Source organism: Zonotrichia leucophrys, chromosome 4 (genome assembly GCF_028769735.1).
Source record: "Zonotrichia leucophrys gambelii isolate GWCS_2022_RI chromosome 4, RI_Zleu_2.0, whole genome shotgun sequence".
In the NCBI taxonomy this organism is placed as follows: Eukaryota; Metazoa; Chordata; class Aves; order Passeriformes; family Passerellidae; genus Zonotrichia; species Zonotrichia leucophrys.
Window position 1 is genome coordinate 51,972,820 of NC_088173.1, and position 25,806 is coordinate 51,998,625.

Below are 25,806 nucleotides of genomic sequence, written 5' to 3' on the forward strand. Positions count from 1 at the left end.
ATTATGGGATATAAAAAGCTCTGCTTGTGTGAGCTAACCTAGAAAAGAGTCATCCTTAGAATGCAGTGGAAGCTTGATATCTAGATGGCAAGGACAGAAGAGCAAAAAGAGAAAGATAAATGTTCTTTGTAGTTCATTCTTTGAAACTACCATTCCTGGTTTCACCTTTAATTCAGAGGTGGATTAGAGCATTAAAAGAGTCTCTGTAGGCAAGTTAAAGGGGACTCCCACTGGAGCTCTGGTCTAATTAAGCTACTTTAGGAATCATTCCAGTTTGACTAACTCAATTTCTTTTAAAAAGTAATCACTTAATACATCAAACCAAGAGTTCAAGCCCCTTTGTTTTTAATAATCAAAGAAGAAATGCTTGTGTTTGAGATTTGTAAGCCATCACTTCATGTTATGGAAGACACTCCCTATGCTAACTGCTGTGCCAGCAGCAGCCCTGCCACAGCTCAGACATGGCAGCAGAGCGCTGCTGTCACACCGAGATCATTGTTCTGGACACAGAGCAAAGGGGACACAACTCTTAGTGTCACATGCTGCAGGGACAAACAACAAACCCAAGGGGGCTGAGCAGAGCTTAACCCTGCTCGCTGCTTTAGTCTCTCCTGCTATACTCAAGTGTGGCCTGGGAAAAAATTCTTCTCTCTCCAAGCTCCAGTCCTGCCCCCTTTCCCTTTCCAGGAGCTGTCAGCTGCTTCAGGCCGAAGCAGAACCTGGGAAGGATTCTGTAAGGAAATTGTGGGGCAGAGCCCAGAAGGCTCCATGGATACACACAGACATCCATCTCTGTCACACATCAGGAGCCCTTGGCTCAGTGTCACAAGTGGTGACAAAGGTCAGGCTGTGGATTAAGCACAAACCCAATTTTTGCTTTGATGGTATCTCAATGGGAGCAGTTTAAAACTGCAGTTTATGTTTTTATAGCTGAGTAAGCACCTAAGACATAAAACAGTAATGTAATTAGAGATATGTGGAGCAGCTCTAATGCTGGATGTAAATGAATGTCTGTTGGTTTAACAGATATTTCCACATCAGTTTCTATCAGCACCCTCTCTGAAACTAATACATCCAAAGCCATACAGGAACAAAGCCACACTAGGATATCAAAGTAACCTTACAGAGCAATAAAAGCATAAGATAAAGGTCATTACAGAACTGGTATGCACTGATTTGCCTTTATCATCTGTACAAGTGTGTCCAGACATAAAGAGGGGATCATAGAAGCTGGAAAAGAGATTGTGTAGCTGGAAAAAGTCAGCAGTCAGGAAATCCAGCTATTTTTTACATTCTTTAATTTTACTTGAGGACTGAGCAGCATTTTTGCTGTTGATGTTGTTGCACATCAGCACTTCATGCTTAAGAGCACCACCAGCAGCATGTTCTGCCCTGACATCTGGGAAACAAGAACAGCCCAGGACAGGGCAGGCACTGCCAGTAGAAGACATGAATGCCTTGACTGAGTTCTAATGCACAAAACTCAGCTCCAAGGGTATCCACATTTCATCCCTGCATTTCTGCTTCTGTAAAACCTCTGACATGTTTTGAGCCAGAGCCAAAATAGTCAGATGAAAAACCCCAACAATTTATTGAGACATCAAGACAACAAAATAGACTTTTCTTAATGAAATATATGAATACTCAAAAAACCACATTCCACTATGCCTTTGTGTTTCTCGCACTTTTGATGTTAATTAACACACTGACTTCCGAGAGGCTTTGCTTGCTCTGCAGCACATTTAGGAACATCATTTAGTGCTAGGCTTGGCAGTGCTGGGTTAATAGCTGGACTCCATAACATTAAAGGTGTATTCCAACATAAATGGTTCTAGGATTCTGTGTTTCCAACCACAGAACTGCAGGAATTGTGTTTTCCACATCTGCTGGTGTGAAGATGAATACTTTTAAATGTGTACAGACATTGCAGTGAGAGGTGTGTAAACTGCAAGAAGATTTGGACAGAACACAGCAACGCTCACTTTCACCTGACCAACAAAGCACAGCAACAAACAACCACCTAAAAAACCCCACCAAAACTCAAAAAAACCCAGCCACTGTCAAACCTACAGTTCAGAACCAGAAAATCACGTTTTCCACAAAGTTTTGGGCAAAGCAGTGGTAGGTTCCATCTCTAGGTTTTGTGCTACCAAAATAAGTAGAATAAACTGTTGTGATTGCCTGCCTGTACAGGGAGGAAACAAACCACATGAGGATTAACAGCTACAGAATAATGTACAGCACCCAATGCAAAATCTGTGCTGCAGGGTAAGAGCCAGAAAAACCTATATCCTGGGGCAAGGATCTCAGCATAAGTGTGCTGCCTCATTAACAGACTGTTTTATTACTAGGATTTCTCTTATTTTCTTGTTTCTCTCCATTCACACTCAATTTCTGTTTCTTGCTGTCCTGTTTTCTTTCTTGTCTATTTTCCCCTCAAACTGGACTTTTCATGCCGTCAGATAAGCAATGGAACCTCTGGCGCTTTTCAGACAAACTGCACCAGAAGATTTCCTCGTGTTGGGAAGAGACTCTCTAACTCAGTTTGGCTGTTTTAGTTTGCAGCCTGACCAAAGCTCTGACCTTCACACAGAATGCAAGGAGGCACTTGCGTACCACCCAGCTGCAATGGGATCTCCATGCCCAGCATTCCCAACAGTCTTTGGAAAACAAATCCCAAATCTAGAGGCAGGCAGTAGGTGTAAGGCATTTTTTAAAGATCTCTCAGCAAGTGCTTTGTAATTAGGAATTGCAGGAAATTACTCAGTGGTTTGAGTCTTAATTTTCCCTCAGTTTCTAATTTAGTCAGAAGGAATCAATAAGTCCCCAGTTCAGAATCTCTACTGTCTCTGAAACTTGGATATTCACAGAGAGCAAACAGCTCTTCATGTAGCAGGTCCCAGCTGAAGGATGTAAATGCTGAACTGCATGGAACGCCATTTATTCCCGCTGCTTTGGAAACACAAAAGGTTGAGCTGACCCTCCTATGATTCAAATCTGAGTTTACAGTGTCATTCATCATCTCAGACCGGGTGTGTTCCAGTCTCCTTGAACAAAACTATTTTCTCCTCACATTTGCTGCACAGAACTGGCTGAATTTCAATTCCAAGGTGCATTGTACAAAGAACAGTTTTGGAGTGAAAGATGTCAAGCTGGCAAAAACTGAAAATTAGATTGGAATGAAATCTAATTCTTTTAATATACAAAGTGTTTAGTTTTGCCTCTGTAATATAATTTGAAATCACGGAGCAATCATGTTTCTTGGCTGTGGAGGCTGGTTTTGTATCCAGCTGGATGAAATGAAGGCTTTTAATAAGAAATTATGCAACAAATAGGTGGAACTTGTGTCACATACAGCAAGAAAATACTTTTCACCTCCGAGCACCGAATATTTGCTGGTGCCAGGGAATGTTTGCTGGGTGACTCCTCCTTGATTTTGGTCACGCACTAAAACCCACCTTTTATTGTATCAGATGATCCTATCAGTGACCTAACAAGAGAAGGAACCAAAAACCTTCCAGCGCTGGGATTCTGTTAAGCCTCTTTTTTTAGCACCTGGAGACAGTGAGAAGTGATGGGGGGCACTGGGGGCACAAGCATCCTCCTGCTAGAAAAATGATTCTGCCAACTTTGCCTTGCTCCAAGGCTTTCCGCTGCAGGCTCCAGGTGTAAAGCCGGGAGCTGGAAGAGGCACTTCCCTCCCGCCTTTGGGGCGGGCAGGAGGGGAGGTGGTCCAGCCGCACGGTGACAGATGATGCAAATCCTGGCGGAGCGCGGGATCCATCGGGGCGGCGGGCGAGGAACGCGGCTCATCTCCGAGCCAGCCCCCGCCGCGGCGCCCTCGCCGAGCATCCCCGCTCGGATGTCGGAATGACACCGGGGCAGCTCCGAGTCCCTGCAAGCCTGCGGGCTGGGTAGCGGCGGGATCGGCCGCTGCTGCCGAGCGCAGCCCCGCGGAGCCGCCGGAGACCCGCGGCAGCCGGAGCCGCGCCAGGACCGCGAGCGGCGGCTCCTGGGCTGATCCCAGAGCTCCCGCAGCCTTTCTGCCGGAGCCCGGCGCCATCCCCGTGCCCAGCAAGGAAGCTGCATTTGGAACGCTGTGCTGAGCAGAGGTTTGGATCGTTCCAGCTGGCTGCTCGCTCTGAAAGGACGGGCTGGGTACAAATGAGATGTGACTGCGCCGGTGGAGTTCAGTGCCTGGGGCTGGAGCAAGAGGAGCCTTCCTGGGATGCTGCTGAGAGCTGCTGGCAGCTGAGAACTCTGCCTGGTTCACCTGGAGCCCTGTGAAGAGCTTGGAATAGCAGGAGTCTCTTTGCTGCACACCAGGAAAGAAATTCTTCTCTAGGTAAGCTGTTCAGCTTCTCAACTTCTGCTTGTGGGCACACATTCACAGCAGCACACAGACAGTGCCTACACTCAGAGCAGGTACAAATACCCAGAACGTGCCCAATGATCTGCCTGGAACCTCTGCACAGTGAGTGCTTCCAGAAGCTGCCCGGGGCCTGCCATCCCAAGGATTGTTTGAAAGTTTGAGATGAGATAGTCCTTGCCACATCCCCTGATGCCAAAGGGTGTTGTTCCCAAGGGAAGCAGCTGTCTGCCTATGTGTATGAAAGATCATAGAAGGGAGAGCATGGGAAGTTAGGTGAGGAGGAAAAGAGGATACAATTGCTTCTTTAGTCTTCCCCATCCTTTGCCTTTTTTGCTACCATCCAGCAAAGTTCAGCAGTACTACTGCACTGAAATGACTTGGTAGGAGCTTTCCACGGAGATACATTAATTGTGCACCAAAGCAAGAGTATTTGTACTGTGAGGAAGCCAAAACCTACAGATCTGCTCTCTTCCAGCACTTTGATAGCAAACTACATCTGTCAGAAACTTTTTTTTTTTAACAGCATGATCATTTATAGAGTGAAAGCAAGGATTGTCAGAGGCAGTAAGAGCTAAACTGAAGAAATCAGTGTGGGCTCTTCAGATGCTCCAGAGCCCAGTCCAGCAGCAGCCCAGGGGTTTTATCCCACAGCTGGCACAGGGGCTCCAAGTCACTGCTGCTGGGAATGAACACTCACAGGAAAATGCTCAGAGGTGAAGAAGTCTCTTCCCACAAGCCCTGCACTGTCCTAACCACACATACCAACAAAACTCCAGGCTCAGGAAATTCGTTTTTCCCCAGGGAATTTACCAGGTCAATTTTTACTAACTCCTGTTAGTAAAACATTAGTTTTCCACATTCTCATTCATATTGCCTGAAGCCTCCCTCCTTCCCTCTGTGTGAATCAACGCTGCAGAATCTGGCCTACCCCCTGTAGCAGGTTACTCCACCTCTCCTAGCTTTGAATGCTCTCAGAGAACAAGATAAAAAGAGAAGTAACTCATTTTCACCCCATTTCTTCAGTAGCTTGAATCATGATCCTCCTGCTCCAAATGTTCAGCCTGGAAGGACAGCGGGATCTCCTTGTTCACAAAGTTCCAATAGCTGCCCATGTTTCCAGGTGCTCCCTCTCTTGCCCCATCCCATCTGTGCACTCTCCCCATGCACCTTTTTCCCTCCCTAAAGCTGTACTGCCTGCCTTGCTTTTGGGAATGCTGCCCTAAAGGAGGGGCTGGGGTGGGCTCTGCACTGCCAATCCATTTAACTAAAGAAATTCTTGGCTTTGAGTTCCCTCCAGAATCTTATCAACCAGACCCGATGATCTGCCCAGTTGGGTTGGATGTTCTCATGCCATTGCTCTGTGCACAACTTTACAGCTGTCTGTCAGCTTTTGTGCCATTTCCCCAGAACATGGCCTTTTTTGGATTCATAGTAGATGCCTAATGTCTGAAAGCCTCAGAATTGAAAGCAGAGTATCTTCATGTCTTGTTGACACCACTCTCTTCTGCAAGGCTGGGGAAATGCTCCTCTAACTTGCCTTTTATCAGAGTAAATCAAATTCAAAGGGTTACATTTCAGCAGAGAGCAGGATGCTTCAGTGACTGACCACTCGCACACACACACCCCCCACATACAAATCCTTTTCAGCCTGAACACCCTATTAACCCACACCATCAAGTTCTGCAAGCCCTATTAAAACTTCATGGGTGTTTAGAGGCTGTGATATCTGCTGTATCACTCCCTGTAATGCCCATGATCAGCCTTAGCACCGTGCAGGAATCATGAGCTGCTCTAGAGTTCATCTGCCATACTCACTACGAGCAGGATAAAAATATGCTAAAAGTAAAGAGGGGCTTTTTTAAGGTTGCAGTACAGGAGTTATCCCAGCAGTACAATGAGATACTTTAAGGAAAATGTGACCATATATTGCAAACCCATGGCAATACTGAGCACAGAAAATGCTGATAAGTTCCTATTAGTTCTGACTATGAGTTTTCAGTTAGATAAACAAAAAATTGCATTTAACTCTATGTCCCCAGAAAAAGATTCATCATTTCTCTACAAGCAGTAAAGGAAGCCATATAATGAACTTCTACCAAATAAAAAGTATCATTTCTGTTCCAAATCATTCTGATTTGTCCACAAACAATTTTGCTTTGACTGCCTCTATGACCACAGGGCTGGCTGAGCTTCAGCTGCATGAATATTCTGCTGTTTGCTTTCATCAAGCGTTTGCCTTGCAATAATCCCAGAACTAAGAATGGTTTGGCTTGGGAGGGACCTTAAAGAGCACCCAATCCCAACCCTCTTTCTGCAGGTCCATAGGTGCATCCAAGAAACTGCTTTCCATAGCCACACAATTGGCTTTTCTGAACAAAGCAACCCCTGGGCTGAGAGCAGCAAGGCATTGCAAGCTGGGGCCTGGATGGCTGAAGGAATCCAGGATTACCTTGGAATTGTGCAGGAAGCTGCACTTGGCCCAGCCTGGGGAGCCATTTCAGGAGCAGGGCATTGAGCTTAGGGTGAGCCAAGGGCTCTCCACGCCTCCCAAAGGGAGGGGAGCCTGGGTTGAAACCATTTGCACGTGTAAAAAAGCACAGTGTAAGGAGGCAGCCCATCACATCCCTTGTTCTCAGGCCTGGCATGCAGCTGAGGACCATCAGAGGAGGTAGAAGGGCTGGACTCTTAGGGATAAGGAGGGTCTCTGCTGGGAATTGGGTAGAACATCAGTGTCCTGCCTCCCATGTTGAGATAGGCTGAAGAAGGCACAGCTCACAGCAACAAGTCTCTCTCTCCTATTGAGATGCTAAAGCAACGCCCCCCACCAAGGTAAGCCACCCAGAAGAGTGCTAGATAGAAATTCAGCATCAATTCTCCATCTATATCAACATTCAAATTAGAAAAAATTGAGCCATTAAAAGCCTCAGGTGCTGGAAGAAAATGAAAATCATGCACATCAATCCTAAACATTTATTACAACTACGGTCTCTAATAATTACAATGGAATTGGAATTCCTACTGAAACTACAGTTGCTACAGAAAAATAATAATATTTTACCTAAACAGCAATGCCACCAGAATTACATGGTAACAGCACACCAGTACAGAAACCATGTCAGTATTTGATGAGGAGAACACATTGGCACCACAAGTCATGGATGGCCATTTGAACTCAATTCAAAAGGAAGAGAGAAATATTAAAACCTATTCCCTTCCCTCTGGCTGCAGAAGGGGTCACAGCTGCTCTCCCCAAGTGGAGGCAAAGGAAGCAAATCCATCCTCCCTCCTCTGCTGCAAGGATGGGTTTTACAGAGCCAGAGCCAACACAGAAGGAGAAGCCAGGGCAAGGTGGGAAGGGATTCTCTCTTCCTCCTTGGATGCTGGTGGCATAAGAGCTCTCCTTACTAAACCTGGCCAAGGGAGATCAGGCTGATGCCCCACAGCTCCAGACTCTTGCTAATGGCTGGGTTTTCATCTCCCACATGTAAATATCGGTACCAGGCACAAAGAGCAGAGAGAATCATGTGGACAGGCTCTCCCCTGAGCAGAGCTCTGCACGAAACCTCCCCTCCTGAAGGACTATCCACAGCTACTTATCCCAGCCCACTCTCTGCCAGGCTCCACTGAAAGGATTGCATTTAGCTTTTAGTGTATAAATAAGTGTTCTGATAAATAATTAATAGCAGCTGCTGGCCGTAAAAGAGGCGGCTGTTTGGAAAGTTAAAGCAGTCTGTCATGAAATATGCACCCACCTCCTCTGTGCTCTACTTCCAGGGGCTATTCCAGCCAACATCTTGTCCTTTTCCATAGGACCATATTGTGCAAGGAGGAGGCCAGGGTTCAAGTTTCAGACCCTCAGAGTATTCTTGAATTTAATCTCTCTCACTGGGGTAGAGATTACCCCCTAAAGCACCAGAAGGGAGGGCAGGTGGTCAGTAAGTAATTCACAGAGAAATGTTTGGAAATGAGAGGAAAGGACACTCTTCTAGGCTTCTAGGTAAGATACAGAAATTAGACTTACTGATCACATTTGATTTTAAAGCCCTCAGAGCTTCTCAGGGTTTTTTAATTTAAACAAAAAAAAAAAAAAAAAAAAAAAATCAGGGCCCGCTGCCTTGATATTTTGCCAGACTACTTGCACTCCACCCCCCCTAAATAGCTGGTGGGCATTTTTTGTTATCACTACTCTATAGACCCTATTTGGGGTGCAATTTTAAATGGTTCCACTACTCTGCCCCTTTGAGTCCTGCTGTTTAGAGTGGAACTGTGCATCAGCGTCCTGGTGAATTAATCACCTGCAGAAAGGCATGGTACCATTGTTTGTACCTCAAAAATCACAGTTAAAGACTAAGAGAATTTTGTGATATCCAGTGTGCACACAGCAAGCAAAGTGAGCCACACATGCCTCCAAACACCTGACAGGCTCCCATCAGACTAACTCCCCATCAGCCTTGGTGCAAGATCTATGTGCCTGCATCAACCACAGGCAATCATTCTGCACACTTAGATTTTTAACTGAAGGACCTCCCATAAGGTGTTCTCCCCCGTGAAAAAAAATATTTGGCAGAAAATAAAGTCTCTATGTATGTAGAGTTACCTAAAACTGACCTTTATGGATTACAAGATGTGTCAAATGAGGAGACAATTTTGTTAGCCCCTTCCATAACCCAGAAAGTCAGGCTGGATTTCCTTGTCCATGATACACCCTGGAGATTGTTTTTGAAAACCAAGTGGAGTTATGGATTCAGCCTCCAGGAGAGGAGGACAGGGATGTAAAGACAATTCCAGCCTGATTCAGGGGCACTATGTTCAGAAAGACTGACAACCATTTGGATTTTTTTTTTTATTCCACACTCTCCCCCGTCAACAATCAGTTAATGCTTCAGTAGTTCAATAAACAGAGATTTTTCAAGAAAGCAAGAGGTTAATCAAAGCCTCTCTATTCCATCACAGAGCTCTAATGGCATTAGTTCTAGTTCCAGTCTCTGAGCTGAGCGTGACTCAACAAAAAAATCCCTTGAATTCCCAAGCAGGACCCTTATCCTACTAGTGGCATTTCCAAATTGAACTTTATCTAGACAAAACAAAGAATAGATCTTCCAAAAGGAAACATTTGTTTGTATTTTGAACCAAGAGCAAAACAATATCTATAGGTCACAGATGACACACCAGAAATCTCTACAGAGATCTTTCATTTGGCTGACAAAGTGGCTCCTCTCAGAGAAACCCCATAAAGCAGAGGCAGGAATAAACACAAAGGAATTTAACCAGGGTACAACAAAAAAGAAGAAATAGGAAGCAAGCACAGCAAACACATTTGCCTGCACATGAAAGCATGAATTTTGCACTGGCTTTCCCAAAAGCACACTTCGCAATATCCCTGCTATACACATGCGAACCAAACAAATAATCTTGGAGCATTTTACAGCTAATGTCCATGTAAAGGTAGAAAAGACCAGTATTCCCTCAACAAAGACAGGGAAAATGAAATACTGAAAAAAAAAAATCATTGGCCTCCAGAGGGCAAAGCATGACAGTGGCAGAGACAGAAATTAAAGGTTCTACTCCCTGCCTTATCTTTTCACCATAAAGCATTTTTCCTCCTGATAGGCAAACAGTACCCCTCCAGTCATTTCAAGGTAAGAATTTCAATTTGTGTTAATCATCTTGCATAAAACTTCCTCTGACTGTCTTGTCTGCAACACTTCAGTACATTAAAGGGAAAGTCTCTTGGATACTGTAGTATTTTTGTTACATGGCCACATTTCTCTGTCTAGATTAGGTTTACTGACAGCAGTCATGTGTGCAGCCCTAAGTGGTCCCCACAAAAAGCTGATCTTGCCTGTAAAGAACTGGTACTAAGACTCAAAATTTTCTTGGAGGACTGCCTAGGACCTAGTGCAGAACTAAGACTAGGAAGAGACAGGAGAGATGCTATAAACTTAACTTGCTGCTCCCCAGCTGCCATGCAACAGAAGCAGTGCTAAATGCAAGTATTTATGAGCAAGGTGGAAGAGACTGAATTTTCCCCTTTAGAAGGTGTTTGGAAGTCCAAGAAGCACACACACACAAAAAAGGAGGCACACGTGGAGGGTCACCCTGGCTTCATCTACTCTCCTTGCTTCATTTTGCTTGGAAGCCACTGCTTGCCAAGCCCTGCCAGGCTGACACCAGGACTGGGGGCTTGGGTGATGCCCCAGCCCTCACATCTGCTCTGATCAGAGATTGGTGGGACCAAACTCTGAGTCTTCTCCCTCTTTGTCTACCAAATCCTCTCAACAATAACCAAATCCTTCAGCCAGTGAGGACAGACAGAGATAGGGGATTCCGGCAGAAATTACTCAAAGAATAAATAAAGAGAAGCTGTTATAATGAGAATCAATGTACACAGAGCTTGAAAACTGTGTCTGGCTGGAACTGGGCTTGAGCAAACTCAGCATAAAGCCCTGTTTAAATTTCACGTGGCAAACGTGCTGTATGAGAGATTAAAGTACAAAGTCTTTGTTATCTGGGTTTAAATAGACTTCCTCTGCAGCAGCAATAGATCACTGCTATGTGACAGCAGTAGTCCCTCTGAAATAAGTTAGTGGCCTCCTTTTAATTCCTAGCACAGATGTGACCACATCTGACTTGCTCACAAACAGTCCCTGTGACAGGATACAGACACCACAAAACATGTTATTCAGTGAAATATATTGGCATTGGTAAAAGAGTGGACACATTTTAATTATCTCACATGGTGGCAAACATTTTTAGCTCCCAGAAAAGCAATAGGACAACAGAAAGTGTGGGAAACAATTAACTACCAAAAAAAAAAAAAAATCATAAAGACCAAATACTTCAGCTTCTAACAGGCTGTTCCAGAGCCTGGGAATATATCTCCTTTTTTTGTAAAAGTAAAGTTTTAGTAATCACCCATAAACCTGTAATCCTTGGTAAATTGTCAAAATCAATACAGAAAATCTGCAGCTACTTGGTTCTAATAGAACCATAAGAAAGGTTTTTAGCAATTTTTTTTTTTTAAGGCTTAGCTTTTCTACCCGTTCAGGCAACACGTACAGAGTTTGGCTACTACATTGATTGACTTTTAGGAGTCCTAGTTAGGCAGCCATTCTACTGCACAAATGTTGTGTCTCAGCTGAGTTCGCAGCACAAATCATTCTGTTGGAACTGGAGAGCTAATTGACAGCCTTAGGAAAGGGGAAAACAGTACCAGAATAGATGGACTGTATTAAAACATCTGATACAGCATCTCACAAAAGTTTTATTTGAAGAGTTAAATGAATTCGAATTGGCTTCCATTGGAGCATTAAACTATGAATTGAAAAGTGATGAAGAGCCATTAACCAAGCGAGAGCAGATTTGCTGCATCAAGTCAGGGCAATGTTTTGTGGGCTGCCTCAGAGCACCGTGCAAAGCCTGGTTTTATTCGCCTCCATTCCCCCGGGCTGGGGCACTGAAAGCACGGTGATTCCACTTGCCCTCTCCAGTAATGCCACCAGGAAAGCAAAGCAAGGACTCAATCCTGCAGGGCACGCACTTCTGTGACTGCAGCCCCAGCTCCCTGCCCTGACATTTTGGTTCTGTCATCGTGGCTTTGGCACGAAGCTGCTGCCCTTCAGATCATCTCTCAACACCACCTTCTCGGCCTTTTGCTGCCCTACACACATCAAGAAACAGCTGCTGAAGGCCATTATGCAAGGGGCTGCTGTTTCCAGCTCAGCCACCTTGGGAAAGCCAGGCTTGATCCCTCTAATGCTGTTTAGCTTTTTGAATTTTTGGTGAGTTACTGGTGAGAAGTGGTGGATCTTAACACCATCAGTCATGCTAGAGAGACACATTTATTAGGAACTGCATTGAGAAGGTATATTTAAAATAACCATTTAATTAAGTCTGCCCTGAGAGTTAAGCTGTTTTGCCTGTGACATCAAAATATCATGTGTATTGTGATAATTGTGGTACCACCACACAACATCTGGAGCTGCTCAGATGGTGAGTGTGGTCACTAACACTTATCTGTTGGGATGGTCACTAGAGCCACTCTGTCATGAAACAGGAAATACATGCATAGGTTCTCTCTTCATGCATGGCTCTCCTCAGACTATACCTTAATTACTGATTGCTGGGAGCTTCCACTCCTGACACTCCAGAGAGAGCACGAGCCAGAAACTCCTGAGAAAATGTTGCAACTGCTCATTATGTTCAGAAGTACCAATGCATTAGAGACCCATAAACGGTGCCATTTGGAGGAGGCCTCACTGAAACATCCCAGATGGGACATTTACGGAATTTCTGGGTGGCCCAAATGACCGTGGGACTGCTGGAAGTTAATGGGGCACAAGAAGGAAGCGGTGAGGCTGAACATCAGACAACATTCACCACAAGGGTGGTCTGGCTAAGTCTTAAAACACATTTCTACAAGGAGCTAAGCCACATGAAATGTCACATTTGGGCTGGGGAACCAAAGGATGTGCACAGGTGTGAGAAGACCCTCTATGGGCAAAACTCATCTGCAAATCACCCTCCAACCACTGCTCCACCAGGGAGCCTTCTCACCACCTTCTGAAATCATCTGGAAAAGCTCAAAGAGAAATAGAAGTCAGAAGGGTCAAACAGCTCCCTTCCAAGTATTGTTTCATGCTAAAAATCACACCAGCTTTCATCAAGTGCACCAGTTGAGGTATTTCAAAGTCTTTGCTTTATATTCATTGATTATTGACTTCACCCTCTGGCATCATTTAGCTTTCTGAAATCACACAAGATTATATGTACAATATAGACTTGATCAAACTGGTGAAAATAGTGAAAAATTGGGTGTTCAACTTACACATGATTATGCATATAAAAGAAACAAAAGAGGTGAAAGTACTGAGCAGCCTCTCCACTCAAAAATAATAAAATAGAAGTCAGAAGCTCTCCAGCCCTTATCAGCTCAGAAGCCGGCCTTATGCTAGGTAAAAAGAGTTTTCTAATACTTTGTGATGAGCTATGAGAAGCTGGTATTGAGACGTCTCTCAAACAAAGCCACATTTACAAACATAAAACACATTGCAGCTTAGTTAAGTTTCAAAAAAATAATTAGTTTCAAAGAGGATGTGAGTTTTGTGAGCTCAGCCAAAAAAATCTCCTGGAAACTTTTCTGAGGGAAAGAAAAGAAAAATGCTTTTTTTCTCCTTCCTCAGTGAACAGAAACCCTGAATTTTTGCAAATGGTCACCAGGAGTCATTTATCACTCAAATCAGGCTGCTTGTTTCTGTAATGAATGAGGAGTCTCAAGCAAGGAGCAGCAAGGCAGCTGTCATAATTCATTGGGCTGGCAGTAAATGACAGGAGTCATACAAGCTTAGAAAGAAAAGAAAAAGGAAAGGCTTTACATTAGGCTTTTAGCCTAAAGGGAAGTTTTATATATAGACAATAAAGACATTCTGACTTCTGATTGATGACAGAATAAGGAAGGGGAAGCTCTGGCCTGCCTCCAGGTGAACTGCTCCCAGCAGTGCCCTGTGGTGCAGACAGGAGATTGGGGATGGCCACAGTGCTGTGGCACAACCAGGGCCCTGCTGCTCTGCTGGGCAGTGCCAGCACTGCCACGCTCTGAGCCCTCTGCAGATGCCAAGCCCATTAGCTCCATCCTCAGGGTGAGCCAGCACAGCTGATGGCTTCATATCCCTGTTTCTACTTCCCACAAGCTCAAGGAGCTCAGGGATCCTCTGCCCACCCCGATCAGAGGCAAGAGGAGCTCCCCCAGCCCACACACCAGGTGTGCTGGCTCCGGCACCCAGCCCTGGGGGAAGCTGTGCCCGCCCGTGGGAGCTGGCCCATGAGGAGCCAGCCTCAGTTCCTGCCGCACAGCTACCACGTGGCACTGCCAGGGGGCTGCTTCTCCTGGCTGTCGTGCCATCAGTTTTAAATAGTCAAGTCCTAATCTCCCAATCAATCATCTTCAGAAGTAGCACGCTTTAGTCATCCATCACACGCCTTTCTGCGGGCAAGCAGGAAGTGTTATTTAGCAAGGAGGCAGCAATTTTTAAACCTCCATTTTTCTTCAGCTGCCTGAATTAAAGAAAAATTAGAGTCCCTGCAGATGTGTCTGACATCACAACAGAGCTGTACTGCAGCGTTCTGCTCTTGCTGGGCCCCACATGGAGGAAATCAGCTGAATGGACAAGATCTACTGAAGGACCAACCCTGGATGAGTGCAGCCTTGATTCCTCAACCAAATGCGCCCAGCTTTGGCCTTTACCTCTCTGAAGAGTCACTGAGTGCTCATCAGTGACCACAGTACCTCAAATACCAGTTACCAAAATGAAGCTCCATAAGTAACACTAATTATGAAATATGGCCTATTTTCATGTTGCTCAAATACATCTAGCAACGGAACTCTAGGAAGATAGTTGAATTCTGGAGTGAATGCAAAGCTGTTGAACTTTAAGGAGGAGAGTTTCAAAGGCACAAATGGCACTTAACTTCCAATTATGCCTTGGAGAAAGTTCCACTAATGGCTAATTTAGCTGATTTATTTTCATAACCTTTAATTACTTCACACCATTTTTTTTTTTATTGAACAGTATAATCAGTTCAACAGAGCAGTTGAAAAACAATGGGCAGACTAAAAAAAGGTCCGCTCCAATGCCAGGTTTCCTTATGCAAGTGTAAATTCTTTATCAATTTTAGGTAATTATGCATCTCAATAAGTGGGAACACTCGCACTTAATTACAACGTCTACATACCACAGATAGTAGCTAATATGAAATCTGATTATTCTTATTTTGTCTCAATGAGATTTTACCAGTGTTATTGGGAGGAAATAATTAGGGATGAAGACCATACTTTTGTTTTGACTAGTATAAAGTCAGTGCCTTCTCCTGTTTTAGTAACACAAGCTATAATATTGGTGAAGTCGATTGTTTTGACAGCTTGCAATACCAGTACCCAGGAGATCCAGCAGGGCCAAATACTGAAGAAAAACTGTGCCATTTTAGGTCTTCTCACAAGCAATTCCCTTGTGCCACAGGTGGAGGCTGAAACATTTGCAAACCACCCAGGGTGATCCAGCGGCACATTTTTTCGAGCAGAACTCCTGGCTTTTATTTCATTTCAAACACCGGGGTGTTAATGAAGGTGTTTTGGGTGCCCTGGGGGTTTGCCTTGTGGCGGGAGCGCGGCCGGAGCAGGGCAGCGCGCTGCGCAGCGAGGGGACAGCCGGCGCTGCCTCGCAAAGCAAGAAGCGATTGCCCTCTAGCGCCCAAAGCAAGCCGAGGATGCGCAGCCCGGGCAGCGGGAGTCCAAGGCTCTTCCCCAGGCACCTGCCTGTCTGGTGCTGACCGAACAGGCTTTTTGCAGTCCGATCTTTGCTGGGGGGACACACGGCCCAGCCCTGCAGGCTGCCCCTCCACGGAGAGCAGGAGTCCTGAACTGATAAAGTCCTGAGCGAGTCCTCAATGCCACCCAAACTCCAGCACTGTCTTGCAGAGGATGCTTCACTTGATCCGGTGTTATCTTTTGAGGGAATCTTAATTGGAGGTTTAATAAGAAGTGAAATTCCAGCAGGCAGATAATTGTAGAACAAGGGAAGCACCAAAGCAGGGCAAATGCTCTTAAGATTATCAGGATGACTTCAATTTCCTAATGGTAGCTGTGATTCCTCTTGCATTTGTTCTCTCACACACAAGAAACAAGTAAATGCATAAGAGGTTTCCTATTTCTGTGCCTACCTCACTCCCCCTCTTGGCCAGTTATGTGACAGAGCAGGGTCACTACTGGAACAGCCCAGAATCCATGGGTCTCAATATCTCCTTCCAAACTTCCAGCTCAGGAAGGTAAATCAGATAAAAGCTTCAACCCATCAGCGTCACAAATGGTCTCAGAAAACAAACTTCTTCTTTCTAAATGCTTCTTACAAGCATTTTCCAGTTTTAGGTGCAAACCTTAAGATGAATGAATAGTTTTCAGAACACAAGTCAAAAATGTAATCTGAGTTAATGGCAGAGGACACATCAGCTGGGAAGGATCTGACTGGAAAAAGCATTTCTTCCCAGCAGTTCCAAAATAGTTCATTGTTTACTGTCTCACATTGTTCCAATAAACAACCAATATCAATAATTCACAAAGATGTTAATTCCTGCTTAAATTCATAGAGCAGCAAAGGCTATTTATTTAGTTAGCTTTAACTGCCTCTGAATCATGGGGTTTACTGTTACCAGTGGCAATTTCTCATGAACTTAGGCAGAACTGCCAGGAATTGCACAAGGGCTTGGGAGCAATGAGGTTTGAGCACCCTGTCCTTGATGCATACAGGAACAGACCAGAGGCTGAGGGCTTCAGCCAGAGGTGCCATGGACCAGCACACACACCACCTACTTGCCCACCCAGCACTAAAACAGCTTCCTTGAGGTACTACTCCACAGCACCTCCCACTGATCGCTGAGGGAGGCAGAGCCAAGCACAGCTGTACCCCACATTAGTAGCAGCCTGCTCATTCATTTGGAAAATCCCCACAGAATCTTTATAGCTCCTAAACCGGACCATGAACTCTGATTGCTCTAAGTGCAGAATGGAAACTGGAGAGAAAGCCCTACAAATCTCTCCTCAAACTCCTGTCATATCTTTCACTTTGGTAACGTTAGTTTTTCAACCCAACACAGAATTTATACCTTATGCAGTTTGAATTTGATGCAGAGTATGGTCCCAGATTTAACAAATATTCACTTGGTCCAAACATTGCCCCTAAAATCTTCCATTGTTCCATCTGCAATAGTAACGACACATTTTAGTTAAGACAAGCAGATAAGGAGATGCACATCCTCAACTAGTTTTCTTCAGTTCATTTCTGTATCCTAAGAACACGGGGGAGCTGTTTAATGCAGTTTATCTTAATGCACCAAGAAAGCAAGTGACACTGAGTGCTCCTTGAACTACTCAGAACTTCCCTCTTTACTCACATTACCGGTATCAATCACTGGCCTTATTAATGTGTGGTTTTAATTGCTTTATGGATTTTGTTTTACTTACTCTTCTTTTACTTCTTGTTGCAGATAATGTTAAGAGTCCTCTTCATCGATTATTGGCAGCTGCTGCTCTGTGAGAAAACCTCTTCCAATTTGTCTTTCCCGATCCTTTGACTTCCCGCTCCGACAGCCTTACAGCCTCCCCGAACGCCTCATAAATGCACTGCAATGGTCACATGAACACCTCGGAAAGGGAACTTCTGCAACTCCTCATTCCCATGGCACATTAGGAGGAGCACCTGGAAGAGTGCTAAGTCCAGCAGGAACTGGAAGCCCTGCCAAAGATGAATCTCATCGGGAAGCTCCACAGAAGCTTCCGAATGCTGGTCATTCTCCTGGCCACCTTCTGCTTGGCAAGTATTGTCATCTCTGCCTATTTCCTCTACACTGGCTACAAGCAGGAAATGGCCCTCGTGGAAACCACTGGGCAAGCAGAGTGCGAGGACCTCAAACTTCTGCCCCACAGGTCTGCGGAGCTGAGAACACCTAAGCCAATCGATCCCTCCAGGACTGATCCCACTGTGCTCCTGTTCGTGGAAAGCCAGTACTCCCAGCTGGGGCAAGACATCGTAGCCATCCTCGAGTCCAGCAGGTTTCAGTACCACATGGTCATTGCGCCAGCCAAGGGGGACATTCCCCCTCTCACAGACAACGGGAGAGGGAAGTACACCATCGTTATATACGAGAATATTTTAAAGTATGTGTCCATGGACTCGTGGAATAGAGAGCTTCTGGAAAAATACTGTGTGGAATACAGTGCTAGCATAATTGGTTTTCATAAAGCCAACGAGAACAGCTCCCCCAGCAGCAGGCTGAAAGGGCTGCCCTTGCAGCTGTACAACAACGTGGCCCTGCGGGACTGCGTGGTGAACCCTCGCTCGCCCCTGCTGCGCATCACCAGAGCGCCCCGGCTGGAGCAGGGCCCCCTGCCCGGCCAGGACTGGACGGTGTTCCAGTTCAACCACTCCACCTACCAGCCCGTGCTGCTGGGCGAGCTGCAGCCCCACGGGGGCCGGCCCACCCCGGCCTCGCTGCCCCGCGCCGCCCTCCACGCCACTGTCATCCAGGACCTGGGCCTGCACGACGGCATCCAGAGAGTCCTCTTTGGGAACAACCTGACCTTCTGGCTCCACAAGCTCATCTTCATCGACGCCATCTCCTTCCTGTCGGGGAAGAAGCTGACGCTCTCCTTGGAGAGGTACATTCTGGTGGACATCGACGACATCTTCGTGGGGAAGGAGGGGACGAGGATGAACGTCAACGACGTAAAGGTAAGGCAACAACGGGGGGATACCGTCCCAGACACGGGTGCGTGCTAATGGGAGTGTAAAAGGAGGCAAAGCTTGTAAAAGCTGAGCAGCCCTTTTTCCTGGTAAGGGCTTGAAGTGCACAAGTGCAGCCAGCAGATGCATAAACCACAGCCTGAGATGAAAAGGCATTTTTCCCACAAACATACAGAGATGCACTTATGGATGTGTCTATGTAGGGGCATACACATGTTGCACATACATAATATCTTGCACATACATAATATCTTCTAGAGGCCTGTTCTGTATTATTTCTCTCACTATTGCTGTCAAGTAGCCAGAACACTGCAAGACTGTTGCCTTTGTAAACCTCACCATCACTGCATTTAAAAAAAACAAAGAGCAAAAGGAAAAAAAGAGCCTGAAGAAGTCACAGCCCCAGCATGACTCCTAAGAGTTGTCAGGATAATTCTCATTACAGACTAGCAGGTAAGCATTTAAAGTTACCAGTTACAGGGTGGAAGCACATCATGCACTTGAGCAAGTGGCATAACCATCTGACAGAGTGAAAGGCCCACAGACTACTCACTGGGGGCTCTTCCACACTTATTTTCCTGATTTGTTGTATCCAGGGACACCATTAAATTTGGTCAGAGTAATTCTCAAAGATGTGTGCAGCTCAGAAAGAATAGACAGAGTTCAACAGCATGACAGTTATTTCTTGTCATTTTCCACATGTGGGAATCATAAAGATTAATTGAATCCCTAAGCATGCAATATCACAATCTCCAGCATTTATTCTGGAGGGTTTTTCCTGTAAATACCCAATGCTTTCAGGAACAATAAGCAAGCCTTTTGTTTTCAAAAGCACATTTCTATTTTATTTCTAAACCCTTATTTCCATTTCTACAATTTCTGTGTTCCTCAGCCTCCTCTCCAGACCTTTGGGGTAGCCAAACACCCAGCAAGAGCAGTAGTCTCACATACAATTGAAACAATTTTGCACATCAGAACAGCCATTAGCCACCTCAGGTGTATGAATGCTCATCTGGGCTGATTCTGAGCACCAAGCACTTGGAGTGCCTGGTGCCTTTGAGATCTGAGCACTGTGCATCAAGTGCTTTCTCTCTGGAAATACATGGGGAAATGCTCTGAGCAAGGGCTCGTACACAAGAGGAAACTCACTCCAAAGGCACTTGTGAAACAAGTTTTTCAGCAATAGCTTCCTGTCTGCACCTTTTTGAGAGCACCTTTCTGATGTGGTTTGCTGCACTAAGGAAGCCTTAAGGTTACTGTTCCACAGCAGTTCCAGAGCCCCCAGTGCCAGCAGAGCGGTGTCCACACAGGGACACTTGGAGATTCAGAGCTGAGCTCTCACTGGAATCACCTCATTATGCAGGAAAACACCCAAGTCACCCCCATTACTGTCCAGCAGTCAACAACACTGCCAGGCAAACCTTTCCAGCTGTGCTTGGCACAGCAGCCACACTTCTGCGCTCATTATAGGAGACACGGCAGAAAACTCCACATCCAGGGGCTGAAGTAAGAGCTGGATGCTGTTAAAAGCATTCAGAATGATATTTATGTGCTTCTTGCCTTTATCCATCTGAAAACCAACCAGTCCACGCTGCTGAATAACTAAACCATAACAAGGAAAAACATCTGCCTGGGATTCAGACATTTTTAATTTTTTTTCCAAGCAATGCATGGTGAGCCTTCTTTCATTCATTATGTTTGAGTCAGGGTACAAAGGGAAGCTTTCATTTTCCCCACATTTCTCAATGCCAAATTAGCAGCCCACCTTCCTCACAAAAACACCAGAAGTGCCACTCATAGGATAAATCCCCTCCTCACCTCACACAAGTAATCACACCACAAACACCAACCACAGGGAGAAATCTCCTGCAGGCACAAGCTCAGAAAGAACCTTCACCTCAAGCTCTCTTTTGGGGACAATAAAAAGTTTTTCTCCCATTTTTAGGTGAATGTTTCACACATAAATCCACCCTGCAACTTGAGCACCCACAGATACTCTGTCCTCAATGTTATGGATTTCATTTCAAACCTGGCAGAGATTTGTTCCTCAGGGTAACTCACAAACACTTGCTACACAAATCAGTCTGCTTCTACAGACTGGACATTCCCAGCATCCATTAACCCACAGAAGAGAATCCTGTTAATGAGCATAACACTGAAAGCAGAGTGCACTTTGGTTAGTTTACAGAAAAGGGTAATTACAGCCAGTTAGAGAACAATCTCCCAAGTCACTGGGGAAGGAGGCAATTAAGAACCAGCAGACCTGCCTTCACCCTGGAAGGCACAGCAGCTCTGCTTGAGAGGCAAAAATAACTACTTAGGAGGCTGATATTTCAGTGATGGCAAAGCCTTGCCCTGCCTTTGGGAGGAGGGACTGTGGCTGCTCACAGAGAGCAGAGATTTGGGGACTCTCTGCTGGGCTCTCCAAAGGTGCCATGCCCACCCAAACCCCTCAGGAATGCTTTAATACCCAGCCAGTCCCTTGATAGCAATCTTGGCATGTAACAGTAATCAAACAAGTCAACCTGTGCCTGTGTAATGACTTCCTGCGACCCAAATGTTCTTATTCCCTCACAAAGTCATTTGTCAATTAGGTGCCTCAGGGAGATAAACATATATATAGACACACACACACTTTTATAAAGGGTGGCATCAGCTACAGAAATAGAGATTAGAGAACAGGGTTATTATGGGCTCTGTTTACCACAGAAGATCTCCTAGTCCCTGGTGTTGAAGAAGTTGTGCAAGGTCATGTCTGGCTAAGTAATTAACAGGAACTCAGCAGAGCCACAGAAAGCTGTTTTTCCCAGCTTTGTGGAGTTCTATCTTGAGCCTAGCGAGCCTCTGCAAATGAATTTCTCCCTTTCCTGCCTGCCAATACATTATCTCAGTGCTTGATTTTCAAAGGCAAAAGAATCCTTCAGTTAATTTGCAGAAACAGTGAATTTGTGTTCTTGTAAATGATACTGGGTCCCAGCCACATGAGTCCAGTATCATTGGCATCAGTGATTTGGCAAAAAACCTCTGGAAATGTCTTTTTATGCTGTCTCTGGGAGAGCCACACAGAAAAAACACAAAGCTTTCACCCTTAAAGTTTGCTTTTAACTGAGCACAAAGACGGCTGCATTTCCCAAACAAGGAGTAAGAGCTTGCTGAAGTATTGCTATTTTTCCTGTTGCCATAGTATGAGCCAGTACAATATTTACTCACCCAGGAAGAGCTCCATGCAGCCACCAGGGTTTTCCAGCACCTTTCACAAATACACCCTCTATTGTTAACTCAAAAGCCCTGCAAGAGCACAGCGCAAGCTAAGGCATTTACCCTTCAATAAATAAAACAAACAAAAACCTACTCCAAATGAAACAAAAAGCTTTAGCTTTTCACTTGGTACCCTCCTCTCAGCCCCAGGATTTAGACTGCAACAAACCTGCTTCTGGGTGGAGTCAGAACCACCTGCTCCCCTCTCTTATCCCGCTCTCCCAGCTGGAGCTGACGAGATAATCATCGAGGAGAAATTGCCTGTCCCAGCACCACCACATCCCAGAGCCCCCTTCCCTAAAAGCTCCATTTCCCTTCTCTGTAACCCCTCTAATTGTCACTATAGGGATGGGAGGATCCTGGGACTTTCTCAGCTGCAGTAAATGATGGAGCCGTGCTTGGGAATGTCATTTCTGTTCGTGCTGACTGCAGGCCTCCCTTCACCCTGCAGCCTGTCTGCCTTCCCCCTCTGAGCTCCACTTCCTGCAGTGCAAATAACAATTTGTCTCTGACACCCCCTCACTGCCACAGTCTGCACTTTGTCTTTGACCTTCACCATCATTAAAATGCCTGGAACACTTAAAGCCTGTGATTTCTGGCTCATTTTAGTGTTTTCAAGACAAAAATCAGGTTGCAGTTGCATCTTTCCTGGCAATTCCAAATTAAAAAGTACTGGCACAGCAGGGAGCTGAGCTCAACCTCTCCATCTCTCCAGCATATGATTATCCCTGGTTTTTGTGCAAGGACAGCTGCTTTCAGGTGGAACTTCTGGAAATGTCTGGGCCCCATCACCAGGCATGGCAGAATGGTCAGTCCTGAGATAGAACAGTCACCCTGATACCATTTTAATCACAATAAGCCCCTTCCAGTAAAGGAACCATGGCCATGGCCAGCCCAGAGAGAAGCTGAGCCCAGAAACCCAGAGCAGAGCCAGGCATTAGTCACTGAGCCTGGGTGGCACTTCTGTCACCTTCTGAAGCACCTGAGAGGCACACAATGAAGTGGAGTCTGCAGCTCCCACTTTTGGACAGTCTTAAAGTCCTTAAAAATGAATTCAAAAAGCAACTGAGAGGCATTACATGAAAACTTTAATCATCTTTTTTTTTTTTAAATGGGAGTCCCTGCTCCGTTCTGCTTCATCAGAGGTGACAGTTAATTCAATATTTTCCTTGTTCAGGTCTCTTGAATCACCCAATTCTTTCTGTAATAATTTGAGTGTTGAATACTGCTCAAGTGCCTTGTCAAGACACATCAGACAGAATGTTTCACTCTTCTTTTGTTTCAACAGGCCCTATTCCTTCATTCACAACTTCAGTAGCAGTGTAGTTAAGCACCACAATTCCCTTGGCACCAGCAGAACCTGTATCCTTCTCCTTGGCAGCCTGATGGATTGACTGTCTATCCAAGGACCCTCCTGAATTCTAATGGATTTGGGGTTTTCTCATCTGCCACCTTCCCACTCAAAATTAGGTGGTCTTCAGAGTGTTTTATAGAGTCTTGTCAGAAAACAGATTCTGGTGGCTCAAATTTTCTACCTCTTGAATTTATTGAACAATTATGTCCCTAGCAAGATTTTCCTCAATGTTTGAAAACTCACTTGATATTCTTCTGTCCCAGGGAACACACTGGTGTTTGGTCTGTAGGGTTCAATTTGGTATTGTTTGTACAAGCAATTCATCTCAGAATAACCTCTGTAAACACAGAATTAATCTCAGATGTTTGGGGTTTTTTCCCCCCAAGGAAAAAAGTCTAACACTCAACAAAACAACAACTGAATTATTTTAAAAAGTGAGAGAAATCATCCTTCATTCTGGCTATAAGAACTCAAGAGAACTTCATTTTGAAAAGCATTTTAAAATTTGATGTTTTAAAAAATGTCGCAATACATTTTATAATATAGAAATGGCAGGTCTTCCAGGTCAAATTCAGATTTCTGGTGCTCACAAGCTGACTTGTGTCACATTGCTCTTCTACACTTGCACTGATTTCCTGGATTTGCACTTATTTCTTGAATCCTTTCTCCAAACTAATTCTGAAGTCATAGGTTATAGCAAAATGGAATATATTTCCAGGGTACACGTGGTACTCTATTTAATTTAGCCTCACTTAGGAATCCATAGGAGCCAAAAAACACATCTGCTTAATATCAACGCCTCCAGAGACCTGCATTAACCTGAGCTTTAAAACAACACATATTAGTTAAAAAGGAGCCCTAGCAGCTGCTTCCTGCACAGAAAACAACCCTCTGAAATGATGGAATGGCCTTGTAGAAGGGCCAGGCAGTGCAGGCTGCAAGAGCAGTCATAATTATTGCCTTAAAAGCACTTGAAGCAGCAATAAACACATTAGCAGGAGCCCATCCATAATGCAGCTCCTTCAGCAGCGTTACTTAAGTGACTTTAAATAAGCCTTTGTCATCCAAATGGGAGCAGGAGGAACGCTTGGAGCAAAAGCTCAATTTAGCACTCTTGGCATTATTCAAATGATGCGCAAATGGCAGTGCCCAGGAAAAGGGTGGGGACAGGGAGGGATGGACAAACAGGTGAGAAACTGAGCAAATCTCCCAGAGAAAATGAGAAATTTGAGACTTAACTACTTAGCAATAATTAACCAGGAGTTTTCTGCCAACCTCTGTGTCACAATGAAGTATAAAACCAAATATTTGACCATGTCTGGCTTCAAATCCTTAGCCATATCCATCCACCCCTATACTTTACATACATATGCTCACAGAAATTAAGTCTTAAAGTCCTTGTCTTTTCTGTGAATATGGCCAAAGATCCCTTCAGTTACTGCTTTTACTCCCAGTGTTCTACACCTCCACCTGCCTTCTTTCCATCCAGGCAGAAAAAAAACCCAACAAAGTACTACAGAGTTTTTTTCACCTCATGGGAAATTCTAATATAAGACTATTTAGGAATTTAACTTTGTCATTTTGTGTCAACAAAATTTCTAATGTTAAATATGGTAATTTATAACTTAAATAGTCACACCCATTTTATAGATAATATCTTAAGATAGTAAGTTGAGTTAGTTCACAATTTCTCCCCAGAAATGTCAGGGAGAAAACAAAACCATTTTTATTCAATTCCATTAAGAATTTCATTTTCAGTATTTTCCAGAAAATTAAAGGACAAGCTAATAAGAATTTCCTGCAAAGCAGTGTATTAGTTAAAACACTTCATGGCTTTCTTTAGGAAACAAAGCCATGGATCAAGTATTTTTTCCCCTTCAGAAGCACAAATTTTACACTTCCTTTACCAAGCCATGACAATTTCTGTAAGCATTTGTAAGTCTTACCCTTGTCTATGTTTCTGTTCTTTCTGCTAATTACGAGCGCTCTCTTAGTCTGCTGTTCCCATTTTCCACCCAGACAACACCCAAACACAAGTGGGATCTGTGCTGTGGGACACACTCAGCTTCTCTGGCACATCACATCCCTGTTATTTTTAACACTTCTGATCAGAAAAGGATGAATCTCTTATCTCAGAGTTTAATTTTTAATTGATGCCATCATTTAATTGGAATTTTAACATTTATTTTAAAAAACCCCACAAACTAAATCTATTAAAGCTAATACCACCCTCCCGATACTTTCTGACAATGGTATGGAAATATTCAAAGAGTGAGAGGTTAGGATTTTAATTTTCCTTCCATCCTACTTGTTTAGCCATTTATCCTTATACTTATAGATGGGTGGAAAATCCTTCTAAAATGGCAAAGTGACAAGGCAGAGGAAAATATACTCCTGTTACTTGATCAACCTGGATTGCTCCACTGAAACAGCTTTCTGTGGCAAAATGTTGATTTATGAAATGCACAATGTTTCCCTGGAATATGATTCAAACAAAATTGTGTTCTGCCAGCTCATCTGCTCTGGCAGAC

At 44.6% G+C, this 25,806-nt stretch overlaps 1 protein-coding gene across 2 annotated transcripts in view; it reads left to right on the forward strand.

Moving 5' to 3' along the window:
- The first annotated feature begins 3,670 nt into the window (after window positions 1-3,670).
- LOC135447015 (bifunctional heparan sulfate N-deacetylase/N-sulfotransferase 4) overlaps window positions 3,671-25,806 on the forward strand; it is a 62,852-nt gene continuing 40,716 nt past the window's right edge. For both annotated transcript variants that reach the window (XM_064711665.1, XM_064711664.1), the window contains exons 1-2: window positions 3,671-4,345; window positions 17,408-18,651. In XM_064711665.1, the coding sequence (XP_064567735.1) occupies window positions 17,665-18,651 (987 nt within the window). In that variant the 5' untranslated portion in view covers window positions 3,671-4,345; window positions 17,408-17,664. The remainder of the gene's footprint in view (window positions 4,346-17,407; window positions 18,652-25,806) is intronic.